The sequence below is a fragment of the Hylobates moloch genome, unplaced genomic scaffold, assembly GCF_009828535.3.
Source record: "Hylobates moloch isolate HMO894 unplaced genomic scaffold, HMol_V3 SCAFFOLD_16, whole genome shotgun sequence".
NCBI classification, from domain to species: domain Eukaryota; kingdom Metazoa; phylum Chordata; class Mammalia; order Primates; family Hylobatidae; genus Hylobates; species Hylobates moloch.
The window spans coordinates 9,902,713-9,926,564 of NW_026652291.1; the positions used below are offsets into that span (position 1 = coordinate 9,902,713).

Consider the following 23,852-nt stretch of genomic DNA (forward strand, 5'->3'; position numbering starts at 1 on the left):
TGACCTTCTTAAAGATGATAAACAAAGCAAAAGTATGACTTTTTTTTTTTTTTTTTGAGATGGAGTTTCACTCTTGTTGCCCAGGCTGGAGTGCAATGACATGATCTCGGTTCACCACAACCTCCGCCTCCCGGGTTCAAGCAATTCTTCTGTCTCAGCCTCCTGAGTAGCTGAGAATACAGGCACATGCCACGACACCAGCTAGTTTTGTATTTCTAGTAGAGACAGGGTTTCTCCGTGTTGGTCAGGTTGGTCTCGAACTCCCGACCTCAGGTGATCCACCTGCCTCAGCCTCCCAAAGTGCTGGGATTACAGGTATGAGCCACCGAAAAGTATGACTTCTTATGACAATACATGAATTTTTAAAAGTGACCAGAATAAGAGAAGATAGTAACGATATATAGCAAAGTATTAGTTTCCAGTATAGGTAATGAACTCTTACAGATCAGTAAGTAAAGCGAATAACCCATTGGAAAAATAGGGAACAGCTAGAATTCACAGAAAAGGAGATGAAAACGGCCAGTTGCTGTATGAGAAGATGCTCAATCTCACAAGTAATCAAGAAAATGCACATTTTAAAAATGAGATACATTTTAAAAATCTATAGTAGTGCCAAACAAAAGCACTTGGCAATATCAAATGTTGGCAAGTGGTGTCGTTTGCCTTATTGACCAGGTCCCTTCTTCACAAGGAGCTGGTGAGGGAGAACCAGGCTCTTCCTCCTGTGGCCACCCTAGCCAGTCAGTTTCCACAGAACTAGCACACCAGGCTGGGCAGGCCAGTGCAAGTTTCTTTACTGAAAGGTGGGTCCGTTTCAAAAGGACAATTTGGACACAGAATAGACAAACATTAGAGTTTGAGAGTTTTCCCTTGAGTTTTGCAAGACAAAACATCTAGTAACTTCAGTATTCACCAGGAAAAATTCCCCAGTGTCCTCGCCCTCCAGCCCTTTCTCCTGCCTGCCTTCAGGATCACCCCTTGTCTCACAGGTTTTAATTTTTCAGATCTCCTTCTTGGATAGACTATCCTGCCCACAGGTGAGCCCTCTCTTCCCATGCCAAATTTCCATCTAACCCTTGGTCTGGAGCAAGTGCAGGCTTCAGCCAGGTGGAAGCTGCTGGGTGGGTGCTGCCTAGCCTTTGAGGCTTGGGTAAGAAGAAGCGGGGTGAAGTTAGGGTGATGGGCTCCAGTCTGTTGGCCAAGGTTGAGCCTGGTTTCTCTCATTCAAGTTTCCTCATTGGCAAGAACTGTAAGCCTGCCAGTTCTTTTATTAATAGATCTATAAAGTTGGCACCTCTCCCAAGGGCAGACCTTTTCTCCCCCATAGGACAAGACAGTCTAAAACCAAATTGAGGAAACACTTTCTCCGTTAGCACGGGCTCGTCCTGCCCTTGCAAACTTTGGTCTCATTATTGGCAGAGGGGCTTTTGATTTCTCCCCAGCTCCACTGAGAGGGGGTGGGGAGAGCTGGATTTATCTTTCATAGCTGAGCTTTGTTGGAAGAGGACCAAGGGATAAATTCATTCAGCCCAGCCATTCTTTCTCCTTCCCCAGACAAATGGAAAAAGAAGGTTCCTACAATGCAATAGTATTTTCCATTTGCAAGTGAGTTAGGAAGCCAGGGGCACATAGCATCAAGCCTACGGCAGAACTCTTGCCTCCCTTTCAGTCAGAATAATTGTCTCCCACCTTTTATTCAGACTTTTGTTATCACATCAGCCTCACTCTGACTTGGCTTACAGCATGTAGGTTTATATTGCCCGGGTCCTATTTCAGGCTTTCTATCTCTGTCTCCACTAGACTCTGGCTCCCAAACAAAAAGGGGACCTGGAATATTTGAAAGTGAAATGGGAGAGTTCCCTGACCCCTGTCCCATGATGTGTGACAGGGGCATAGCTCTTATGTTTGGCCACCACATCCTCAAACCCCTTACCGGAGGGGGAACATGCAGACGGGCAGATGCAGGAGCCAGGGTGAGCACTTTTTGGGCTCCAGCCCCACGGTGGCATCTATGAGTGGGTGTCTGCTATTCCCAGAGTCCAAGCGGGCACATGTTAGAGCATTCTGTTAGCCTTGCTGTCCATGGATGACTTAAGTGTTAGACAGTTCACTGCACCTAGGTCGTTGTCCAGTGTCCCGGAAGAATCAGGTCACACATAAACCTGAAGGATGAATGCAGAGGTTTCATTGAGTGGCGGAGGTGGCTCTCAGCAGGATGGATGGGGAGCTGAAAGGGGGATGGAGTGGGAAGATGATCTTCCCCTGGAGTTTGACTATCCAGTGTCTAATCTCCTCTCCAACCGCCCCCAGCCAAATTCCTCTCAACATTCAGATGTTCCTTTCTCTTCTCTCTGCTGTGCCATTCTGCCATTCTTCTGCTCTTCTGTTTGTCTCCTCATCTGCTTCTGGAGCCTGGGGTCTGGGGTTTATACAGGTATAGGATAGGGGACATGGCGGGCCAAAAGGCAACTTTTGGGCATGAAAACAGGAATGCCTCTTCCCATTTAGGGCCACAGGTTTCCAGGTTTGAGGGTAGGGCCTTTGCCAGGGAACCACCCTCTTCTACCCAGTATTTCTCAGTCTCTGTCTGTATCAAAAGCATATAGGGTTTGATGGTGAACAGCCCCAAATCCAAAGGTTAGTTCTACATCTGACTAGTTGTGTGACTTTGACCTTATAACTTAAACTTTTTGAACTTCCTACTCCTCACCTGTAACACAAAGATGCTATCTACCTTACTATGCTGTTGTAAGAAATGGTGATCACATTTGTACAGTCCCTGGCACACGGTAGATCATCAATGATAATTTATCAGCTGGGGGACAGAGACCATTTCTCATTCATCTCTGTGTCCTCAGCATCAAACCAGTGCCAGAAACATTGGAAGGGCCCAGAGAGTATTTGTTGGATTGAAATATCCTTTAGTCAAATTGTTTCCTGGGTCAAAACAGTTCTAGCCAAGTTCAACATGAACCCAGAGGTGTGCTGAAAATATAATTCATTCTGACTCTCTTCCGCCAACTCCTCATAGAAAATGTACTCAGGAATGAAAGTGTTCACAGCAAAACAAAGGCCCTGGCTATTGAGAGTCTGCAGTGAAATAGAGAGGTCTGAGGGGTCAGGAGAAACAAAGCGTCAGTCCGCACAGACAGTCCCCCGGGGTCTCTGTAATTATCATGTCTTCTTTTGCAGGTCTGCTGTGTGACTGGTCTATTTAGGTTAGCAGAGTTGCCGAGGTGAGAGGTGCACTCTGATTGGCCACGGAGGCTGCCCTTGTGTGCCTGGAGCTTTTCCTGACCATGGTACAAAGCTTCCTCATGCAGTGCATAAAGATCCACCTGCATCTTCCCTCTGCTGCCTCTCCCTCTGGCCCTTTGGGCTGTGGTTTTAAATGGTTCTTCGTTTAATCCATCAGAATGACCCAGAAGGAAGCAATTGTTTGTAAATGGGTCACTCCCTCAAGCGTGGTGGCAGCCTTCTTATGATGAAGAAATTGGGTCTTTGCAAATAGTAAATGTCTAACCAAAGGCTGGGGTGAGGAGAGAGAGGCCCGCATGTGTTACAAGCTCCCCATGGAAACTAGGCAGTATTCCTATCTTTGTTTTAGAGATGAAGAACCAAGGCTCTGAAAGCAACCATCAGGATGGGGACGGTGGCTCACACCTGTAATCCCAGCACTTTGGGAGGCTGAGGTGGGTGGATCGCTTGAGCCCAGGAGTTTGAGACCGGCCTAGGCAACATGGCGAAATCCCATCTCTACAAAAGATAAAAAATTAGCTTGATGCCATGGCATGTGCCCCATGGCCCCAGCTACTCAGGAGACTGAAGTGGGATGATCTCTTGAGTTCGGGAGGTTGAGGCTGCAGTGAGCCATGATCATGCCACTGCACTCCAGCCTAGGAGACAGAATGAGACCTTGTCTCAAAAAAAAAAAAAAAAAAAAAAAAAAAGTGACCATCAGTTAGTCAAGATCACAGAGGTAGAGTAGTTAGTGGAGGAGCTGGAATCTGATTGATTCCAAAGTTCAAACTCTCTTCTACCACACCAAAGGTACCTGGTGGACACTGCAAACCCTGTTCACTGATTGACAGAAGTCAGGCTGGTACTCATGAGCTGGGGACATATGCCCCAGTAACTCAGCAAGCCTCTCAAGCTACATTGCCAAATACTAATCACTCATCTAATCCACACAGGGCATCTGGGGCCCAGCTCCGAGCTACTCCACAACAACAGAGGGCACCATCTTATTTATACGCGGGTCCTATAGGATCCAACTTGTGTAGGAGATATTCTGGGGATGAAATGGAGGGGACCTCACTGCACAACTCTAATAAATAGAATGCCTGATTTGCAAGGCCATGGTTGCTTAAATATCTGAGGTCCCAGGGATGCCAGCCAACATGCCTGGCTTTCTGGGGTTGGGAGAGGAAGTAACCCACCTCTCCCTCCTCTCTGTAAATACAAATATTATGAGGACCCTCCCATCCTTAGAAACAAGCCTGCCCACCACCATCTTTTCATGATGGTCAATATAGTATGTGGGTTAAAAACACAGATTCTGGAGCCAGATTGCATGCGTTCAAATCTCAGCTCCGGTATTTACTAGCCATGTGAATTCCAGCAAGTAACTCACCTGTCAAAAGGTATAATGAAAAGACTACATACTTCGTATAGCTGTAAGGATTAAATGAGCTGAAGTGTGCTGAGTTCTTACAACAGTGCCTGGCACACCGTAAGTGCCTTAGGTCTTGTTATTATTGAGTATTGTGCTAGCTCTCCAGCCTTCCCTTCGAAGCCAGACTTCTCAGAAAAGTCTAGAGGCACTAACCCTCAAGCCTGATACCTGGTACAGACCATCTCATAATCTTGTTTCTGCCACCCTGCCCGCAGCCTCCACTGAAACTGCTCTCTTAAAGGGCCCCAGGGGCCTCCTTCCTGAAGCTGGTGGATGATGAGTTCCTTTAGCAGAAGCCATCCCAGTAACTCTGCCACCTGCCACACTGTGGCCCTTCCCACCTTCTCAACCCTCTGGTTTTCCTTTGGTTTCCATGCCTTGACACTGGCAATTCTCACCTTTTGATATACCAAAGTTTAAAATGTTAGGTGGAATTAAAATTAACCATCATCCATCTCCTAAAAGCTTTCCCCCAAACTTCTTTTCCTTTTTTAGACGGGGTCAACCAGGCTGGAGTACAATGGTACCATCATAGCTCACTGCAGCCTCAACCTCCTGGGCTCAAGAGATCCTCCCAACTCTGCCTCCCGAGTGGCTGTGACTACAGTTGCTTGCCACTGCACAGGGCCCCTGCCAGACTTCTGATAACAGCATGTATTTTGTCCCCACCATTCACCTTTCTCATCAGAGAGATCTGGTAAATGAGGCTTCGCTGAACACACAGAGCCCAAGATGTGATCATTTAACAGCGATCCATCTTTATCCACCAGACTAGACTCCCTAGTGTTCGCAGAAAAGGTTTTTCCCATTTTCATTATGCTATAGGGACATGCTATAGGAGGCGGGCAGGCATAGGGGCAAGGCAGAAGCAATGAACAGCCACTGGCTGCTCTCACTGGGTTATAAAGTGTGTTAGCTGGACTTTCTGGGCAAAAATCAAAGGTCTCAACTCTGAGCTTTCTTCTGAGTTTTCACCCTCCCTAAGCTTCCTGATGCTCAAGGTCCAGAAATGCAAGAGATTGCTCAGCTGTGCACTCCATCTTTGCCTCTTTATCAAATATAAATCAGGCTGGGAGTGGTGGCTCAGACCTGTGGTCTCAGCACCTTGGGAGGCCAAGGCAGGAGGATCGCTTGAGCTCAGGAGTTTGAGACCAGCCTGTGCAATATAGTGGGATCCCATCTCTACAAAAAAGTAAAACTAAAACATGAATCAGAACCCTATATTCTGTGTAGACTCCTAGCTTTGTGAAGCACATTTTATATTACTGCATGAAGCCATAAAACCTGGCAAGTGTAGGAGACTGCTGAGTGTTACGCATTTACTCACTCGAGATATACATATATAGAATTTGGTTTTGTTTGGGATTTAAAAAAAAAATGTTCTCTCCCTCTGTCCTCCTCCTCTAGTTGTTCCCCAGCACTGTGAATAGCTAAAGGAGCCTTTAGTGTTTGAGGGGGCAGCTTCCTGTGCTGATTCTCCCTGTTGGAGGGATGTGTACCAAGTTTCTATTGATAAAAGTGCTTTGGACAATTTCAGAAACTAAAATTCATCTCAAAACAAAATAGTAGCGATTGTTACTGCTGTAATTATTGTCAAGTCCTCGTGTATCAGCTTTCCCCCAGACAGTGGTAGTCACCCACTTGCTAAGATACCAAATTTACCTCTTTTTGGGGTCTCCCTCCTTCTGCCTTCTGTCACCTTTCATTTCTTCAATAAATATCGGGCTCCCACTTTGTGCTGGCGTGGTCCTGGATGCAGCAGATCCAGAGGCGAATGAGACAGGCACGTGCCTCTCTGCTTCATCCATGTCCTTTCTAGTGGGGTGGCAGATGATAAACAAAACCAACTGATGTTACTCTAGATGGCAATAAAAGTGTTATGGCACTGTAATGGGCTGGAATGATGGAGGAGGGTACCATGTCAGACCACAGGGCCAAGGAAGACCCCTCAGAAGAGGATATTTGGGCAGAGAGAGCCAGCTGCATGATCTGGCAGAGAGGGCACAGACTCCCAGGAGACAGAAAGACAGTGTGAAGGTCCAAGAGCAGAATAAGCCTGGAGTGCCTGAGAAACAGAAAGGCTGGCATGAGGAGGGCAGGGGGATATTAGATGAGGTTAGGAGGTAAGGACAAGCAGCAGGTCACACAGGGCTGTAGGCCATGGTTTCATTCCAAGGGCTGTGAGAAACCGAGGGCGGATTAAAAAGATCCATCTTGTGGCTCCGCAGAGAAGGCACTGCAGGATTTGAGAGCAGAAGCCAAGACCACCCAGGAGGCTGTTGTGAAAGTCCCAGTAAGAGATGAGGCGGCACGGACTGGAATGGTGGAGAGAGAGGTGAGAAGGCGTTGGAGGAAGGATCTATTTCAGAGCTGATAGGACTCGACAGTGGGTTGAGGTGGGTGTGAAGCAAACAGAGGAAGGAAAGCAGGCCCTCTGCCTCCCCAGTACGTGCTTCACCAGCCTTCCTGACCAGCCAAGACCCTGGCCCAGCTCCCACCTCCACCCAAGCACCATCCTGATTTCCCTCCTCACAGGCTACATGTTCCAGAGCCCCCCTCCTCTCTCACCTGCACTCTCACCTCCCCAGCTTCTGTTGTAACTCCAAGAAGGAGGAGGAGGGAGAAAAGGACGTAACTCGAATCTGCAATGGCAGCTGCTCTTGGCCCAGTGTGAATGTGTCTGGGATGTAAATCTGTTGTCTCTCTGGATAAAACAGGAAACAATTACTCATGCAGATGAAAAACTTTTATTCCCCTCCTTGACAGCTAACATCTCAAGGAGCCTTTACTATGTCAGTCCTCAGGTGAGAAAGGAGCAAATATTTTCTGTCTGTAGTCTCTGGGATAATGTAAGGCAGCTTCTGGTTTAATAATGAGCTTCTGATTTTTGGCAGGGCCACGGAGATACAAGGCGGGCGGAGGAGGAAGGCAAAGAACAGCGAGAGGTTCTAGGGAAGCGCACCTGATGGCAGGTGAAAATTATTTCAAAGTCAGGGGAAGTCGGATATGGTACTGGTCTAGTTACTGAGATGATACAGGGGCTCCTGGGAGAGATGAGCCCCTTAGACAGCCCCTGGGCAGGGGACAGGGACCAGAACTGGAAATTACAGCCCTGGGTTCCAAGCTGGGGCTTTTTTCATTTAATCATTCACTCATTTAACAAATCTTCATTGAGCATCCGCAATGTGCCAAGCCCTGTGTAGATTTTACTTTAGGTACTGGCGGGAGTGGGAGGGGATTAACAAGTAAACAGAAAAATTATGATGCAGAGTAAGCATTAGAAGAAACCAGCACAGATTTGGATGCTGCTAATAAGAGCCCAAAGAAATTGCATCTAAGCAGAGGCCTTAGGATGAGGTGGGCAAAGGCAGAAGAGATGGAATTCCAGGCAGCGGGAACAGCATATGCAAAGACAGAAAGGCAAGTGCTCAGCAGGCCCAGGGAGTTGCTAAGAGCTCAGTGTAGCTACAAAGCAGATTGTAAAGTGTGGAAGGCAGCTTCTAAAATAGCTCTCAAGTTCTTCACCTCCTGCAGTTTATCCTTTGCACGGTCCCCTCTCCTTGAATGTAGGTATGACTTGTGCCTTGCTTCTAACCTGTAGAAAACGGGACAAAGGTGGCCAGGCGCGGTGGCTCACGCCTGTAATCCCAGCACTTTGGGAGGCCGAGGTAGGTGGATCACGAGGTCAGGAGATCGAGTCCATCCTGGCTAACACAGTGAAACCCTGTCTCTACTAAAAATACAAAAATTAGCTAGGTGTGGTGTTTATTTATTTATTTATTTATTTTTCAACTGAAAAAGCTTAGTAGCCCAGCCCTGTGGTTATCCACTAACTCCAAAGTTATCAACTAGTGCTTAGCTAGTTATCTGCTTATAAACACCAGAATTCTAGCTCAGCTCCAGCAAAGATTAGTCGATAGCTGGCAAAGAGAAACGCAGACAGATGGACAAGAGCCAGAGAACACCAGAGACAAGAGCGAGGCTGATTAGGAAGCCAGAGCTGCGAAGCCAGACGGCCAGCAGCCTCTTTCCAGTCCTGTCCTCCACTACAGCGTCACTCAGGTTTCCCTTTTCTTCGCTGCTTTCCTGGCTCACTTGAATCAGTTTACAGGCGACTCCATACACCTGTCTGCCTCTGCACTTCCAACCCCAGTGGGGTCTTCATACCTATCCAGAGGAGGCTGGGGAGTGAGGATTGGCTTATCCAACTCTGGCTGAGGGCAGCTTCTGGAACAAAGAGGCTGCTTAGAACACGCCCATGGAAAGAAGTCGAATTGAATCCATCAGAATTCCCCACTTGTTGATGCTGGGTTGAAGCAGAGACATTCCATTCCATGAGGCCCATTTTGTAGATGGGGAACTGAGGCTAGAAAACATGTCCCTTGAACCTTGTTTTTAATGATGACAAAGAGACGGCCATGTGTAGTACAAAAGGCCTTGAACCAGAGATGCAGAGATCTGGGCTTTACTTGTACCTCTGTCAGGGACGCCCTGGGTGACTGCAGACAAGCCACTTATTCTCTAAGTTTAGGAGAAAATCAGAAATTGCTGATTCATCACTCACTCAGCAAACATTTCTGGAGCCTCTTTGACGTGCCAGGCCTGGGGATAACTACTGAAATATGTGGGCTCCAAACTGTAGCCAGATCACATCATGGAAGTCAGGTTTGGCCCTGCGGCCCTGTGTCTGCATGGCTTTCGGTCACGTTTTCTCACTTGCTGTGTCTTCTTCACATATGTGTAAATGAGAGAAAAGAGGGGCCTGTTTTTCAGGCTGCTATGCAGATTGAATAGTAACGTAGGATGGTGCACAGAGCAGCCTTGGCCTGCAGGGCTTCTCAAGCTGTAGACAGCATTGGTCAATGGACTGCTGCAAAGAACCAGCAACAGGCAGGACATTCAGTAGACCAGGGTCTGGAAACACTCCGTCCAAGCCACACACCTCTGGAAACTTAGCAGGAAGGCTTAATTTGAAACATTTGTGATCATATTTCAGGATGTCACTTGTAATTCCCGTGATCTGCAAAAAGGTGAACTTTCACACTAACATTTGATAGCTTCATTCTAACATCTCTCAGGTACCCCATAAATACATCACTCTGCGCCCACAAAAATTAAAAATAAAAAAATTTTTAAGTTGTTTTATGATATAAAAATAGCTTGAATCTAATCAAAACTATAGACAAAATCATGAGTTTGATATTCTGGTAACTTTTTGGAAATACATAAATGCATATTAATCATTGCAGTTCTCTATCTTTGCAGCAGTTATAGCCTATCAGGGAAAAATTCCAAGAAACAGAAAAGCATTATAGATGGATGGAATCATTAACAAGAGGTAGATTATGAAAATTTCCGAATGAGGGGCATGAGTAGCAGGGGTGACCCGGGCTTCCAGAGGGGTCTCTGGCCACAGAGTGAGGCAGGAGATTCCAGGTGAGCCCAGACAGGAGCAAGGAGGGAGTTGGGCTTGTGACCAGAGCTCGAGTCTGGGAAGGGCCTCCACTGGCCACCCTGAGCACAATGAAGGTGTGGTACAATACCCAGTAGGGGCCTCACCACGTGCAGACATGGGCCCTCACCCCCTCCTGAGCTTAGAGCCCCCAGGGAGGCAGGCAGGAAGTGGTGTTTGCAGAGAGCTTTCAGCAGAGTGCCCAGCAGGTGCCCTTTGTGCAGATGGTACAGTTCCCAGGAGATCTCTCTCCGTGCCCTGCCCTCCAGCCCCACCCCTGGTTCCAGGGAGGGCCACACCGGGGCAGGATCCAGCAGGACAGCAAGAAGCCAGCTCCCTGCCTGCCTGACTACAAGGTGCCTGTGGCTCTCAGACAGTGCAGTAGTGGAGCAGTGGAGCTGCAGCCAGCCAGAATCCGGTTCAAATTTCAACTCTGCCTCTTACCAGCCGGCTGACCTGGGCACTTTCTTCCTTTTCTGTCCTCTGTCTCCTTCTCTGTAAAACTGAACATGAATATCTGTCTTGTTGGACATTGCATCCACCCGATGTTTACTGGGCATCAGTTATGAGTTAGGCATTGTTCCTGCTGTGAGATCCCACTGATGCCTGGGGATCATCATACTCAACAGAGCTTTCATTTATCAAGTGCTTCGTCTATACCAGACCCTGGATGAAATGCTTTACAGCTAATATCTCGTTTAATCTTCACCAAAACCCAAGCAGAGGTCGAATCACCCTATTTAACAGTTCAGAAAAAGAAGCCTCAGGAGGTGAAACAAGCTGCCCAAAGAGTTTCAGCTTAGCACAGCACAGCTGGGATGGAACCAAGGCCTGTGGGACACCAGCCTGCCTCCCAGCACCTCCCAACGGGTCCACACCTGGGACATTCTGGGGAAATGCCTCGGATTAACCAAGGTCCTTGATCCCCTTCCCACACTGCATTGCACACAGGACAGGGCACATTGAATGTCCATACCCAGTCAGGAGTGACTGGTGGAGGGTGGAACAGCATGACCAAGCATTCCACCTCACATCAGGGGTCCTGCCCCTAAATCTCAGTGGGACCTCTGCCAAGTGGCTCCCCGACTGGGCCTGGACAATGAAGAGATGACAGTTGATAAAGATCTTTGGAGAGTTCTCAGAGCACTGATCAAATATAGAGTCACCATTTGGATCAGAGACAGCTCGTGTTGCTGGCCTTGGATGCTGGCCCGCCACTCTCTAGCTTTCTGATCCTGGGTAAGTGACTTAACCTCTCTGAGCCTCAATCCAATTCAGTTTTCCTGTCTGTATTCTAGGGATAGTAGTAATGCCTTTCTCACAGAGCTCAGAGGTTAAAGGAGATGATGGAGGCAAAGTGCCAGAGCATGGTGCCAGGCCCCAACAGGGTGCAATGATGTGCTATGATCATAAGAAGAGTGGGTATGGTGGCAGCCCCATTTCCCTGCAGCCTCCTGGCCCCAAGCATACGAGGCAACATCCAGTAAACCTGTGGAATTGAGTTGAATCTACCAACCCCAGAGAAGAACCCATGTGCAGTGACATGAACCCCCTTGCAGTTATAGGGTAAAGATCTCAGAGGAAAAAAATATGCTTTGTCGGCCGGGCATGGTGGCTCACGCCTGTAATCCCAGCACTTTGGGAGGCTGAGGCCGGTGGATCACGAGGCAGGAGATCGAGACCATCCTGGCTAACACGGTGAAACCCCGTCTCTACTAAAAATACAAAAAAAATTAGCCGGGCGTGGTGGTGGGCGCCTGTAGTCCATCCTGGCTAACACGGTGAAACCCCGTCTCTACTAAAAATACAAAAAAAAATTAGCTGGGCGTGGTGGCGGGCGCCTGTAGTCCCAGCTACTGGGGAGGCTGAGGCAGGAGAATGGCGTGAACCCGGGAGGCGGAGCTTCCAGTGAGCTGAGATCTGCACTCCAGCCTGGGGGACAGAGTGAGACTCTGTCTCAAAAAATATATATATAAATATATATATATATATAATATATATATGCATAGCACATATATATATATAAAGAATCTATTTTTCTTCCCTCCATATTAGAGTCAAGCCCATGTAGGGAGCTCCAAATGCCATGCCTTTCCCCAGCTGGTGGCTGCTGTTATGCTGAACCCCTGTCTACTCTAATGGGGATGGCAGCAGGTTTGAGAGGCTGAAGAAGGGACCCAGGGCTGGTGAAGGAGACATGGAGTTTTATTGGGGCTTACATGCAGGGGAGAGCATTTAGCAGTGGTGGGCTGGACAGGAGAGCCACACAACTTGCAAAAATCATGCAGCGTTTATAGCATCTTCACTTAGCACCCTCCCCCAACAGTCTCCACCTGGCAACATTTACCTAACCCAAAACAAAGGGCCTTGATCCCCTGTACTGTCTGTGTTGCTCAGGGTGGGACAGGAGCTCAGATGTTCCTCATAGATAAGGAATAGGAATGAATCTCCAGGTTGGCCACTCCCAGATTCCTTAGCTCAGAACTCCAAACCACATTCACCTGCACCTGCCATAAGGGTCATTCTCAGGGGATGCTTAAGTTATTGCTATCAGGTGCATTCACTGTAAGCGGCTTTTGGGGAAATCACCGGCTGGGTCTGGAGGAGCAGGGCTATCATAGGAGAAGGTCCCCCAGGGTCAGAAGAGCCTGGTAATCTCAAGCACATCACCTCAGGCCTCACCTTCCCCATGCATCCACCCAGGGGCCTCTTCCTCTGTGTCACTCTGGGCTCCATCCTCTTGGTGCATTTGGAGTCAGACGAGACCTGGGTTCAAATCCTTGGCTGGAGGGATGCAAGATGCACGTGGAAGGAGAACCGATTCATCCTGTCCAGGCTCTTCTAGAGCAGCTGGTCTCCTGCTGACCTGTCTAGCTGACCCTAGCACCAGAGCAAGCTCAGCCAAGGTGGGCCAAGCCAGGTCCCGATTGGCAGAAACACTCAACTGACTTGAGACATGTGGGCAACAATAAGTGCTTGCTACAGTTCCATGTGGCTTGTCATGGAGCAATAGCTCACTGGTGCAACCAAGAGGCAGCAGAGCGGTGGGTGCGGTAAACAGCAGTCCAACTGCCAAGGAACATTTCATATACGAAGGCAGGAAGCCTTGACAGCACCTGCAGCTTACCAGCAGGGTAGTTATGAGGCCTGGTGCTGTGGGGGTCCTTCTACCATGAGAGAAGCCAGCCTGGGGACAGAGCACAGAGGGGACCCTATTCTCCACTTGTCCCCTCGTGTGCTCCCACATGGCACAGATATTTGATACTCAGAGCTGTGCCAGGCATTTTACAAAGGTGAAGGAAAGGAAAACTGTATAAATGGTGATGGCAGCTCAGTGCCCTGACCTGATGAACCAGTGCTGGAAGCTTCTGTTCAGAGATAAAAATAAGCCCTTCTTATTTCAGCTACATTGGCAGGCTTTCTGTTACCTGCTGCTGAAACTCCTATCTGATGCACAGCGGCTGCCTGGTCCCCGCAGTTCCCTGATTTCTGCAAGACCAGGCCAAACACCAAGAACCTCCCATTCTGTCTCCATGCCAGAGGTCTGTGCCTAGTTGGTGCACTTCTGAATGCAATTAAAAAGCTTGTTTGAGGCCAGGTGCGGTGGCTCATGCCTGTAATCCCAGCACTTTGGGTGGCCAAAGCAGGTGGATCACTTGGTCAGGAGTTCAAGACCAGCCTGGCCAACATGGTGAAACCCCGTCTCTACTAAAAATACAAAAATTAGCCTGGCGTGGTGGTGGGCACCTGTAATCCCAGCTACTTGGGAGGCTGAGGCAGAAGAATCACTTGAACCTGGGAGGCGAAGGCTGCAGTGAGCCGAGATCGTGCCACTGCACTCCAGCCTGAGTGACAGGGCAAGACTCAGTCTCAAAAAAAAAAAAAAAAAAATTTGAAATTTGGTGCTCAGCCCAAATGTGGGGCATTCTGTTTCTATTTTTTTTCTCAATTGATTCTTTATGAAAAGTTCTTAACCTGCTCTTTTAACATACTCTGTGTCACCTCCCCCAAACAGCACAATCCAACAAGGTGCTGGCACTGTTCCAAATTGCTGTCCACTTAAGATTAAAGTCCAAAAAGAAAGGGAGAAAATAAATCACAAGACATGAAACTGGCCGCACCACTGCTGTCTCCTCTTTGTCTCCACACACACTCTCAGACTTTCTGTTTCTGATTGCAGGTGTGTAGCTGGAAGGTGAACCGAGATGGTATGAAAACAGGTGGCATGGGCTGCAGAAAGAGCACTGGGGCAGGAAACCTGGATCCTGCGCTGCTCGGATGCACTTGGCTGTGTGACCTTGGACTTGGCCATCCACTGTCTGGGCTTCGGTTTTCTCCTGTGTTCAGGGAATTCTCACTAAGTCCTCTTCCCATTCTGCTCCTCTGTGAGTTGAGTGAGGATCTTTCTCTTTAATTTCAGCCTCCATCTTGTAAACCAAAAAGTGTCCGAGACAGGTCTCAATTGATTTAGAGATTTGTTGTGCCAAGGTTAAGGCCATGCCTGGAAGTAAAAAGACACGAAATCACAGAAACAGTCTCTAGTCTGTGCCTTTCTCCAAAGATGATTTTGAGGGCTTTGATATTTAACGTGGAAAAGCAGGCTGGAGAGGAGAAAGGCAGTGTATGGTCACATGACTGAATCCACATGTTGCAAAGGAAAAGGAGTAGGTAGGGGATAGTCAATTATGTATTTGTCTCATGCTCAGTAAATCAGCAGTTTACGTAAGATAAGGTGAACATAGAGTAGCGACCTGTGGAGCTATTTAACCTTTTATCTGTAGCCATCTACTTAGGAGCAAAAGGAAAGGCAGCTTCTTGTGTGACTCAGCTTTTGGCTTTTTTTTTTTTTTTTTTTTTTTTTGCCTTTTTGGCATAGTGAATTGGGTTCCCAAGTTTTAATTTTCCTTTCAGAACCTGCAGCTGCAACCATGTCCCATGAGTGTGGTAAGGCTTAGGGTGTTTTTGGAGATGAGCAGACCCGAGTTTTAATTCCAACTATGATGCCCAAATGCTAAGTTAATGTTGGACAAGTATTTAACCAATCTGATCTTCAGTTTGTCATCTGTGAATGTGGAACAATAATAATACCTTCTTTTGATAATTAGAGATTAATTATCTCTATTTATGATATAAATATAAGCACATATGAGATATAAGCACAGAGCAGATGTTCCAAGGCTGGTAAATATTCTCCCTCTTCCTCTCTGTGTGGTTGTCTGCTTGCTGTGTGTCTATGGAAGTCAGATGAGCATTTGCCCGGAGCATGGGTAGATGGAGCCCACAAGCTCATAAGAATAAAATAACTAGAATGGAAACAGAAAATTGGATGTTCCATATGTTGTAACTCATTTTTGGCTGGAAATTATAGAGACCTCGGTTGGGAGTGTCATTAGATACTTGGAAAGGATGGGCGATGATTAGCACAGGTGGCTGGAGATGAACTCCCTGAACCGGCCCTGACATCTTATTAGAGAGAGAAAAGCTCACATAGGTGTGAGGCTAGAATTTCAGTTAATATGCATTTATTCTGTATCTTGTCATCGCAAAGTTGAGTTTCACAGTCTGCTAAGAAGAGCAAAGAACTTCCCAGTAATACTGAAAGGTAATAGTCCTAAGGACCTTGAAAAGCTCCATTTGTTAAGGAGTTTATTGTAGAATAGCATGCTTGTTCAGTAAAATTGAAAAACCACCTTTGTCACAGGTGGTTGATTTCACCGGACAACACTGGTGATAATTAACCCACCATGAACTCCCACATTCGCTTTCAGTCGCCTCCACCTGTTTTTGCCAGATGCAAAGTATTTGTTTGATGCCAGATAAGTATTTGTTTTGCAAATAAGAATAATATGGCCGGACGCGGTGGCTCACGCCTGTAATCCCAGCACTTTGGGTGGCCAAGGCAGATCACCTGAGGTCAGCAGTTCGAGACCAGCCTGGCCTACATGGCAAAACCCTGTCTCTACTAAAAATACAAAAAAGTTAGCTGGAGGTGGTGATGCACACCTATAATCCCAGCTACTTGGGAGGCTGAGACAGGAGAATCGCTTGAACCCAGGAGGCGGATGTTGCAGTGAACCGAAATGGCGCTGCTGCACTCCAGTCTGGGTGACAAGAGTGAGACCACATGTAAAAAAAAAAAAAAAAAAAGATTAAGTTCTAGATCTATAGATGATCCTGGATCGCCCACATAGGCCCTAAATGTCATCACAAATGTCCTTATAAGAGGGATAGAGGGACAGAGGGACATCTGACTGCAGAAAAGAAAAGGCAACGTGAAGACGAAAGCAGAGGGAGATCTGAGGATGCTACGCTACTGGCCTGGAAGAGGAGGAAGGGGGACCGTGGGCCAAGGAATGCAGCTCTCCAAGCTAGAAAAGGCCAGGAGGCAGATTCTGCCCTAGAGCCTCAGGAGAGAGCACGGCCCTAACTTGGTTTCAGCCCAGTGAAACTCATTCTGCACCTTTGACCTCCAGAACTACTACACAATGTTTGAAGGCACTCAGTCTGTGGGATTTGTTACAGCAGCCCTAGGAAGCTGACATCCCTGTTAAGGCTCAGGGTTGTTCCAGATCCAGCGCTGCTCAGATCTTGCTGTTACCTTCAGGAGATCTCAGGGAAGAGTTTGGAAAAGGGGAGGCTTTGGGTGTGGAATAGTTAAGTGACTTGTCATAGAACCACACCAGAGGACGCTGTGTGGGTGTTAAAAATGACATCCCATAGAGCTTGGATGATGCAGGGAAATGCTTAGGATGTAATGCCAAACAAAAAGAAGAAGGCATTTTTTTAAGTATACGTAGTAGAACTTGACTGTGCTAAAAAGGGGGGCAAGTCCGGTCTGACAGCAAACAAAACAAAATATCGCAAAATGTACCCAAGGGCTATCTCTGGCTGTGGGGACTCTGGTGATGGCTGTTTACTTTGTACTTTTCTGTGTAGGGTCTCATTTAGGAGGATTCAGGGCTGCAGAACAGCAGCTGCTAAATGAGCAAGTTATAGCCAGAAGATTTTCAAATGTCAGCGGATCAGGAGCACTGAGAAAACATTGGAGGCCTCCCAGCTGCTGCTGGAACCCTTAGGGTTGGACCATGGGAGGGGAGGAGGGGGAAGGAGAGAGTGTTGGAAGAACTAAGGAGGCAAGTTACAGACAATAATCTGCCAGCAAACAGGTTTTCTAACCCGCCTTGCCTGTGGCTGCAGCACTGTTCTCTTTTTGCCGAGGGAAGCGGGGAATATGATGTTCGCCTTTCCCATTATCTAGGTCTCTGAATTATTGGGAAACACACATCTAGGCAAGCAGCAGGCTCATTTTAGCAAGCACTATTTCACACTGCTGCCAGCTGGGGCTGGATGGGGCTGGCAGGCGTGGCAGCCTCCTCCCTGTCTCCAGACCTGGGCTGAGACTATGCCACTGACCCCAGGCTGGAAGGTGACTTTTATCTCCAAAAGAGCTGATCCTAGTTATCTAGTTCTCCAAGTGGTTTAGACATGAAGAAGCCCAGGACTGGAGGAAGAGAGAGCAGTGCCGGCAGATCACTGGGTGAAGCTGTGTCTATCTGGTGCCACCGTGAGTAATAAATTGGCAGGGTCCTGTGTCCAGAGGAACCCTGGGCTGCCCAGTGGAGATAGCTGTCAGGACGGACCCTTCTAAACCAGGAGCATGGATCTTGGCTGCTGGGTGAGGAGTGGATCTACCAGCTCCAGGCAGCGGGATCAGAGTGAGGAAGGGGATTCTCCAAGCTCTGTGCTAATGGGAATTAGGCTGAGAAGGGACTTCCAACCTAGCAGAGCTCAGCTGGAGGCCTGGAGCAGCTGAACTGTCTTTTGGCACTAAAAATTAATAACGTGGAAAGCTGAGAAAGAAAGAGGCTGTGAGCCTGCCCACCAGGCAGCCTGGGCAGAAGTCAAAGAATTCTATTTTTATCAAGAAGTGCCACGTTCTATTACACTACTCTAAAAGAGATGCTCATTTTTAACATGGCAAGGAAGTCTCGGTCAGGGGTAGCTCTGAAAGGAAAGGTCTGAGTTGCAGGGTGTGTGTGTGCATATGTGTATGTGCATATGTGTGTGTACCTCTGTGTGCATGTGTATGCATACATATATATAATATAAATACATAAATATATTTAAATATATAAATTTAAATATATAAATATATAAATTTAAATATATATTTATATATAAATATATATATTTAAATATATAAATATATATATTTAAATATATATAAATATATATAAATTTAAATATATAAATATATTTAAATATATATAAATATACATATATTTAAATATATATAAATATATTTAAATATATATAAATATAAATATATTTAAATATATATAAATATATAAAAATGTATATATATAAATATATATGCATGCATGTGTACATGTGTGAGCACCTACAGGGGCTGTTCAGAGAAGCCAGAAAATGTGACTGCAGAGATTTTTAACACCTGCAGCCTGGCTGGATTGGAGGCATGTGCTTTCTGGTCACTTCCCCTAGGCCAGATAAACAACCCAAGCATCACACCCAGGACCCTGCATATTCACTGCAAACTCCAGAGGTCCCCAGTAGAGCTCACTGTCCTCCTGTCCAAGTCTGCTCCTCCTGCTCTGGGTCTCACTTAGCCCTGCACAAACTGAGGCACATCCGAGATGCGGGTTTCCCCTTGCCCTGCATTCAAAGTGGGGCCAAATCCTCTCAACCCATCTCTCACCTCCCTCTTTTGACCCACCATCAAAATAAATAGAACACACCACCATCTACCACACTCTCCTCATTTGTTCCCTTTCCTCACCATGTGCGGGCTACCTGAACCCCACACCTGAGCCCCATACCTAAGCATCCTCCTTGCTTCCTCCTGGTCTTGTACTTGCAAATCTCAGCAGCCACCATGGCTTCCCAGCTCTGCCCACTGATGCCGCAAAACAGGGCAGACTCTGGACAAATGTGGTAGAATAACTTCCTGCCTCTATCTCCTCCCTACCTCCTAAACTCTATGAAAATGATAGTAAGGGAATGAACTAAATAAAAGCTGTTGACCCACAGGGATGGAGAGAACAGGAGCTCAGGCAGTGGCAGACAGGATCAAAGCACCCAACACTTGGGAGCAGCCTCAGAAGAGTTGAGGACAGTGTATGGTAAAGGTGAAAGGGGTGTGGCAAAGTGGAGGGGCAGGGTGGGCATCAAGAACAGAGACTCTCCAATAAATCCTGGGTTTGCAATCATCAGGCACCAAGAAGAACTGGCACTGGAAGCATGAGGTTGACTGAAAGTCAGTATACTGGCTGGGCACAGTGGCTCACACCTGCAATCCCAACACTTTGGGAGGCTGAGGCAGGAGGATCACTAGAGCCCAGGAGTTCAAGACCAACCTGGTCAACACAAGAGACCCCATCTCTACAAAAAATAAATTAGCTGGGCATGGTGGTGTATGCCTGTAGTCCCGGCCACTTAGGAGGCTGAGGCAGGTAGATTGCTTGAGCCTAGGAGTTCGAGGCTGCAGTGAGCTGTTATCATGCCTCTACACTCCAACTTGGGCAACAGAGTGAGACCCTGCCTCTAAAAAAGAAAGTCAGTATACAGTTACCAGCTAGCACCCCAATCCATTTCCCTCACCTGCTCAAGCAGACCACACCCCTCCCCCCACCTCTCTCAGGAGACCCCAAATGATTGTGTGGTGAAACCACACACCACACCTCAAGACCTTATGCCCAGTCTTGAGGACACAAAGCACAGGCGAGGAAAGGGTGGGTTCCCAGCTGAAAGTGCGGGTTGTGTTTAAGGGAAACATTACATTGTGAACTGTAGGGGCCTCTGCTCCCTTCCCTCCTGACAAGTCCACAGCGCTCGCAATCCCTTAGGATGGAAATGGAAAGGTTCATTTCTGGAGAAACTGAAGGTGCCAGAAGGAGATACTTTGCCCGCTGATATCTGGGGATCCCCAACAAGAAGTTGGGCTCATCATCTTCGCTAGTCAGGGTTCTCCAGAAAAACAGAACCAGTAAGATAGATAGATGACAGATGGATGGCTGGATTGGTTGATAGACTGATAGGTAGATGACAGAAGACATGGATATAGATTTGTTATAAAGAATTGGCTCATGTAATTGTGAAGGCCAAGAAGTCCCATGATCTGCCACTTTTAAGCTGGAGACCCAGGAGAGCCGATGGTGTAAGTCCCAGTCCACAGAGAAGAGAAGACCAACGTTCCAGCTCAAGTGTTCAGGCCAAGAGAGCAAATTCTCCTGCCTTTCTGTTCTATTCAAGCCTTCAAGGGTAAGGTGCCCGCCCACATTGAGGAGGGCAACTTGCTTTATTCAGTCCATCCATTCAAATGCTAATCTCATCAGGAAACACCCTCTTAGGCACACCCAGAAATAATGTTTAACCAAATAACTGGACACCCCAAGACCCTGTCAAATTGACACATAAAATTAAGTATCACATCATCCAATTACTCTCCAAAAAAGCACTCTAGGTGACAATCCCACCCACATACAGTTTTAAAAGTTCCTAAGAATCTGCTCTGATCTTAAAAAGAAACAATGCTTCAGGAGAGATTGAGGAAGAAAGTCAGAAACAAACTAATTGGGGAAAGTAAAAAAGAAAAAAGTATCTGCAGAAAATTAAAACAAGGGAGAAAATACAACCTTCAAATATTAGATATAATATGCTCAGAAAGAAAACAGGAGAGCCCACACATCAAACAACAATGGAATGCTTTAAAAAAAAGGGGACAAAAAAAAGCTCTTAGATATTTTTAAGGCATAAGCAGAATGAAAAATTCTTCAACCAAGAGTTGAGGAAAGTAGAATGAAAAGATAAAAAGGTGGAAAATAAGAAGAAAGAGATAAGATAATTAGAGGATCAATGCAATCTGGCATCTGACTCCAATGTGTTCCAAAATAAATAAATAAAAGATGCAGGTGCAACAGCACAACTCCAGAGGACGCCATTCATAGTATATGGGGTGAACAGTGCCCTGGAGTCGGACGCTGCAGAGGCCCTGATCAGAGGGAGGGAAATCAGGCAATCAATGCTACAGATACTTTTGCAAAACCAAAGGACACGTATTTCCAAGTTGAAAGGGCCAGTGAATACCCAGCACAGTGGGTAAAAGAGACTCACAGTAGAGCACATCCTTGTCAATGACAATCAGAGGCTGAATGCGGTGGCTCATGCCTATAATCTCAGCACTTCAAGAGGCTGAGGCTTGAGAATCCTCAGTAAGAAGTTGGGCTCACCTGTATTAGTCAGGGTTCTCCAGAAAAACAGAAACAATAAAATAGATAGATGTATGTATGTATGTATAGATGGATGGATGGATGGATAGATAGAGTGGTAGGTAGAGAGACGGACACAAGACATATACAGATGGATATAGATTTATTATTAAAGGATTGGCTCATGCAATTGTGGAAGCCAAGAAGTACTATAATCTAGAAAGATTGCTTGAGGCCGGGAATTTGAGAACAGCCTGGGCAATATAGCCAGATCACATCTCTACAACAATTTTAAAAATTAACCAGCCATAGGTGCACATGCCTGTTGCCCCAGATACTCAGGAGGCTGAGATAGGAGGATCACTTAGGCCCAGGAATTCGAGGCTGCAGTGAGTTAGGATTGCACCACTGCACTCCAGCCAGGGCAAAAGAGTGAGACCCTGTCTTTTAGAAAAAAAATAAAAATATTAAAGAATGTCAGAGAAAAAAATAGTTCAATAACAGTAATAGCTAACATTAATTCAGTTCATTAAATTCCAGGAACTATTTTAAGTATTTTATGTGTAACTTCTAGTGAGAAAAAACTGGTCTCGTTAGTAAACATGTTGGAATTTAAAATGCCATCAAATCTCAACAGCCATGCTGAGTGCTAGAAGATGAGGGGGCAATGCCTTCAAAGTTCTGAGGGAAAATATTTCCCATCCTAGAGTTTGTGAACCAAAAAGTATCTGAGACAGGTCTCAATCCATTTAGAAGTTTATTTTGCCAAGGTTAAGGACATGCCTGGAAGAAAAGGACACAGAATCACAGAAACAGTCTATGATCTGTCCCTTTCTCCAAAGATGATAGTGAGGGCTTCAATATTTAAATGTGGGAAACAGACATGGAAAAATGCATCTCTGGAGTGGATAGAGGAAGGGTATGGTAATCCAAATGTTGCAAGGGTAAAAGAGCAGCTAGGGAATAGTCAGTTACATATCTGTCTCCTGACCAGCAAATCGCCACTTTACATAAGATAAGGTGAACATGTAGTAGCTACCTGTGGATATATTTAACCTTTTATCTGTAGCCATCTACTTAGGAGCAAAAGGAAAGGCAGTTTCTTGCATGACTCAGCTTTCAGTTTTGTTTTGTTTTTTTCCTTTTTGGCATACTGAATTGGGGTCCTGAGTTTTTATTTTCCTTTCACAAGTTCAACATCCAGTTGCATTATTAATCAAAGGTGAGGGTCAAACAAAAACATTGTCAGATAAGGAGGGGCTCAAAAAACGGGTCTCCTGTGCACCCTTTCTTAAGAAGCTACTGGAGAACAGACTTTAGCAAAAGAAGATAATAAGAAAGAGAAAAATGCATGTTAAAAGATAATTTTCAAAAACAGGTTAAATGATAACTCAATATAGATACAAAAATGAATATGTGCTGTATTAGTCCATTTGCACACTGCTATAAAGAACTACCTGAAGCTGGGTAATTTATAAAGGAAAGAGGTTTAATTAACTCACAGATCCACTTGGCTGGGGAGACCTCAGGAAACTTACAGTCATGGCAGAAATTGAAAGAAAAGCGAGCACCGTTTTCCACAAAGTGGCTATAGAGAGAGAGAGAGAGAGAGAGAGAAGGGGGAACTGCCAAACACTTTTAAACCATCAGATCTCGTGAGAACTCATTCACTATATGGGAACACCATGGGGAAAACCGCCCCCATGATCCAATCATCCCCTACTAGGTCCATCCCTTGACACACGGGGGGATTACGATTCAAGATGAGATTTGATGGGGACACAGAGCTAAACAATATCATGTGCTAAAAATTAGATTTAACTCCTCAGTGAAGAAACTGAAGAGGTGTGACAGCTAATTCAAAGGAGAATCTGAAGGACAGGCACATTTATTGATCAGAAATATTGAAATGGGCTGGGCACAGTGGCAAATGCCTGTAATTCCAGCAAGTTGGGAGGCCAAGATGGGAGGATCGCTTGAGCCCAGGAGTTTGAGACCAACCTGGGAAACATAGGGAGAGCCTATCTCTATAATTTTTTTTTTTAATTAGCCAGGTATGATGACACGTTCCTGTAGTCCTAGCTACTTGGGAGGCTGAAGTAGGAGGATCTCTTGAGCCCAGGAGGTTGAGACTACAGTGAGCCGTGATTGCACCACTGCACTCTGGCCTGGCACAGAGGGAGATACCCTAAAAAAAAAAAAGAAAAGAAGGAAGAGAAGAGAAATATTGAAATGAATGTGTAAAATGGAAGCAAACTGGGGGATTTGGGGGGAAGTGAGGAAGGGTTGTCTCTCTTCAGAACATAAGCATTTGCATATCCGTAGACAAGAATTATTTTTCATTGCTATAGGTTATCTGTAGCTTTCAGAATGGTAAAATAGGTCCCATAGAATTGGAATCAGATAACCTGGAAGAGTATGCCCTAGACAGAGAAAGATTCTGTTCCTTGCCTCCCACTGAAGCAGAGTGTTTTCTACAAATGCAATACAGGTAAAG

General features: G+C 46.3%; 1 protein-coding gene across 1 annotated transcript; it reads right to left on the reverse strand.

The window, feature by feature from the left end:
- Nucleotides 1-9,322: 9,322 nt before the first annotated feature.
- Nucleotides 9,323-12,863, reverse strand: LOC131381546 (uncharacterized). The gene is given in 3 exon segments (XM_058429768.1): nucleotides 9,323-9,481; nucleotides 9,483-9,695; nucleotides 12,810-12,863. Coding segments are annotated over 3 exon segments (426 nt in total).
- Nucleotides 12,864-23,852: the final 10,989 nt, after the last annotated feature.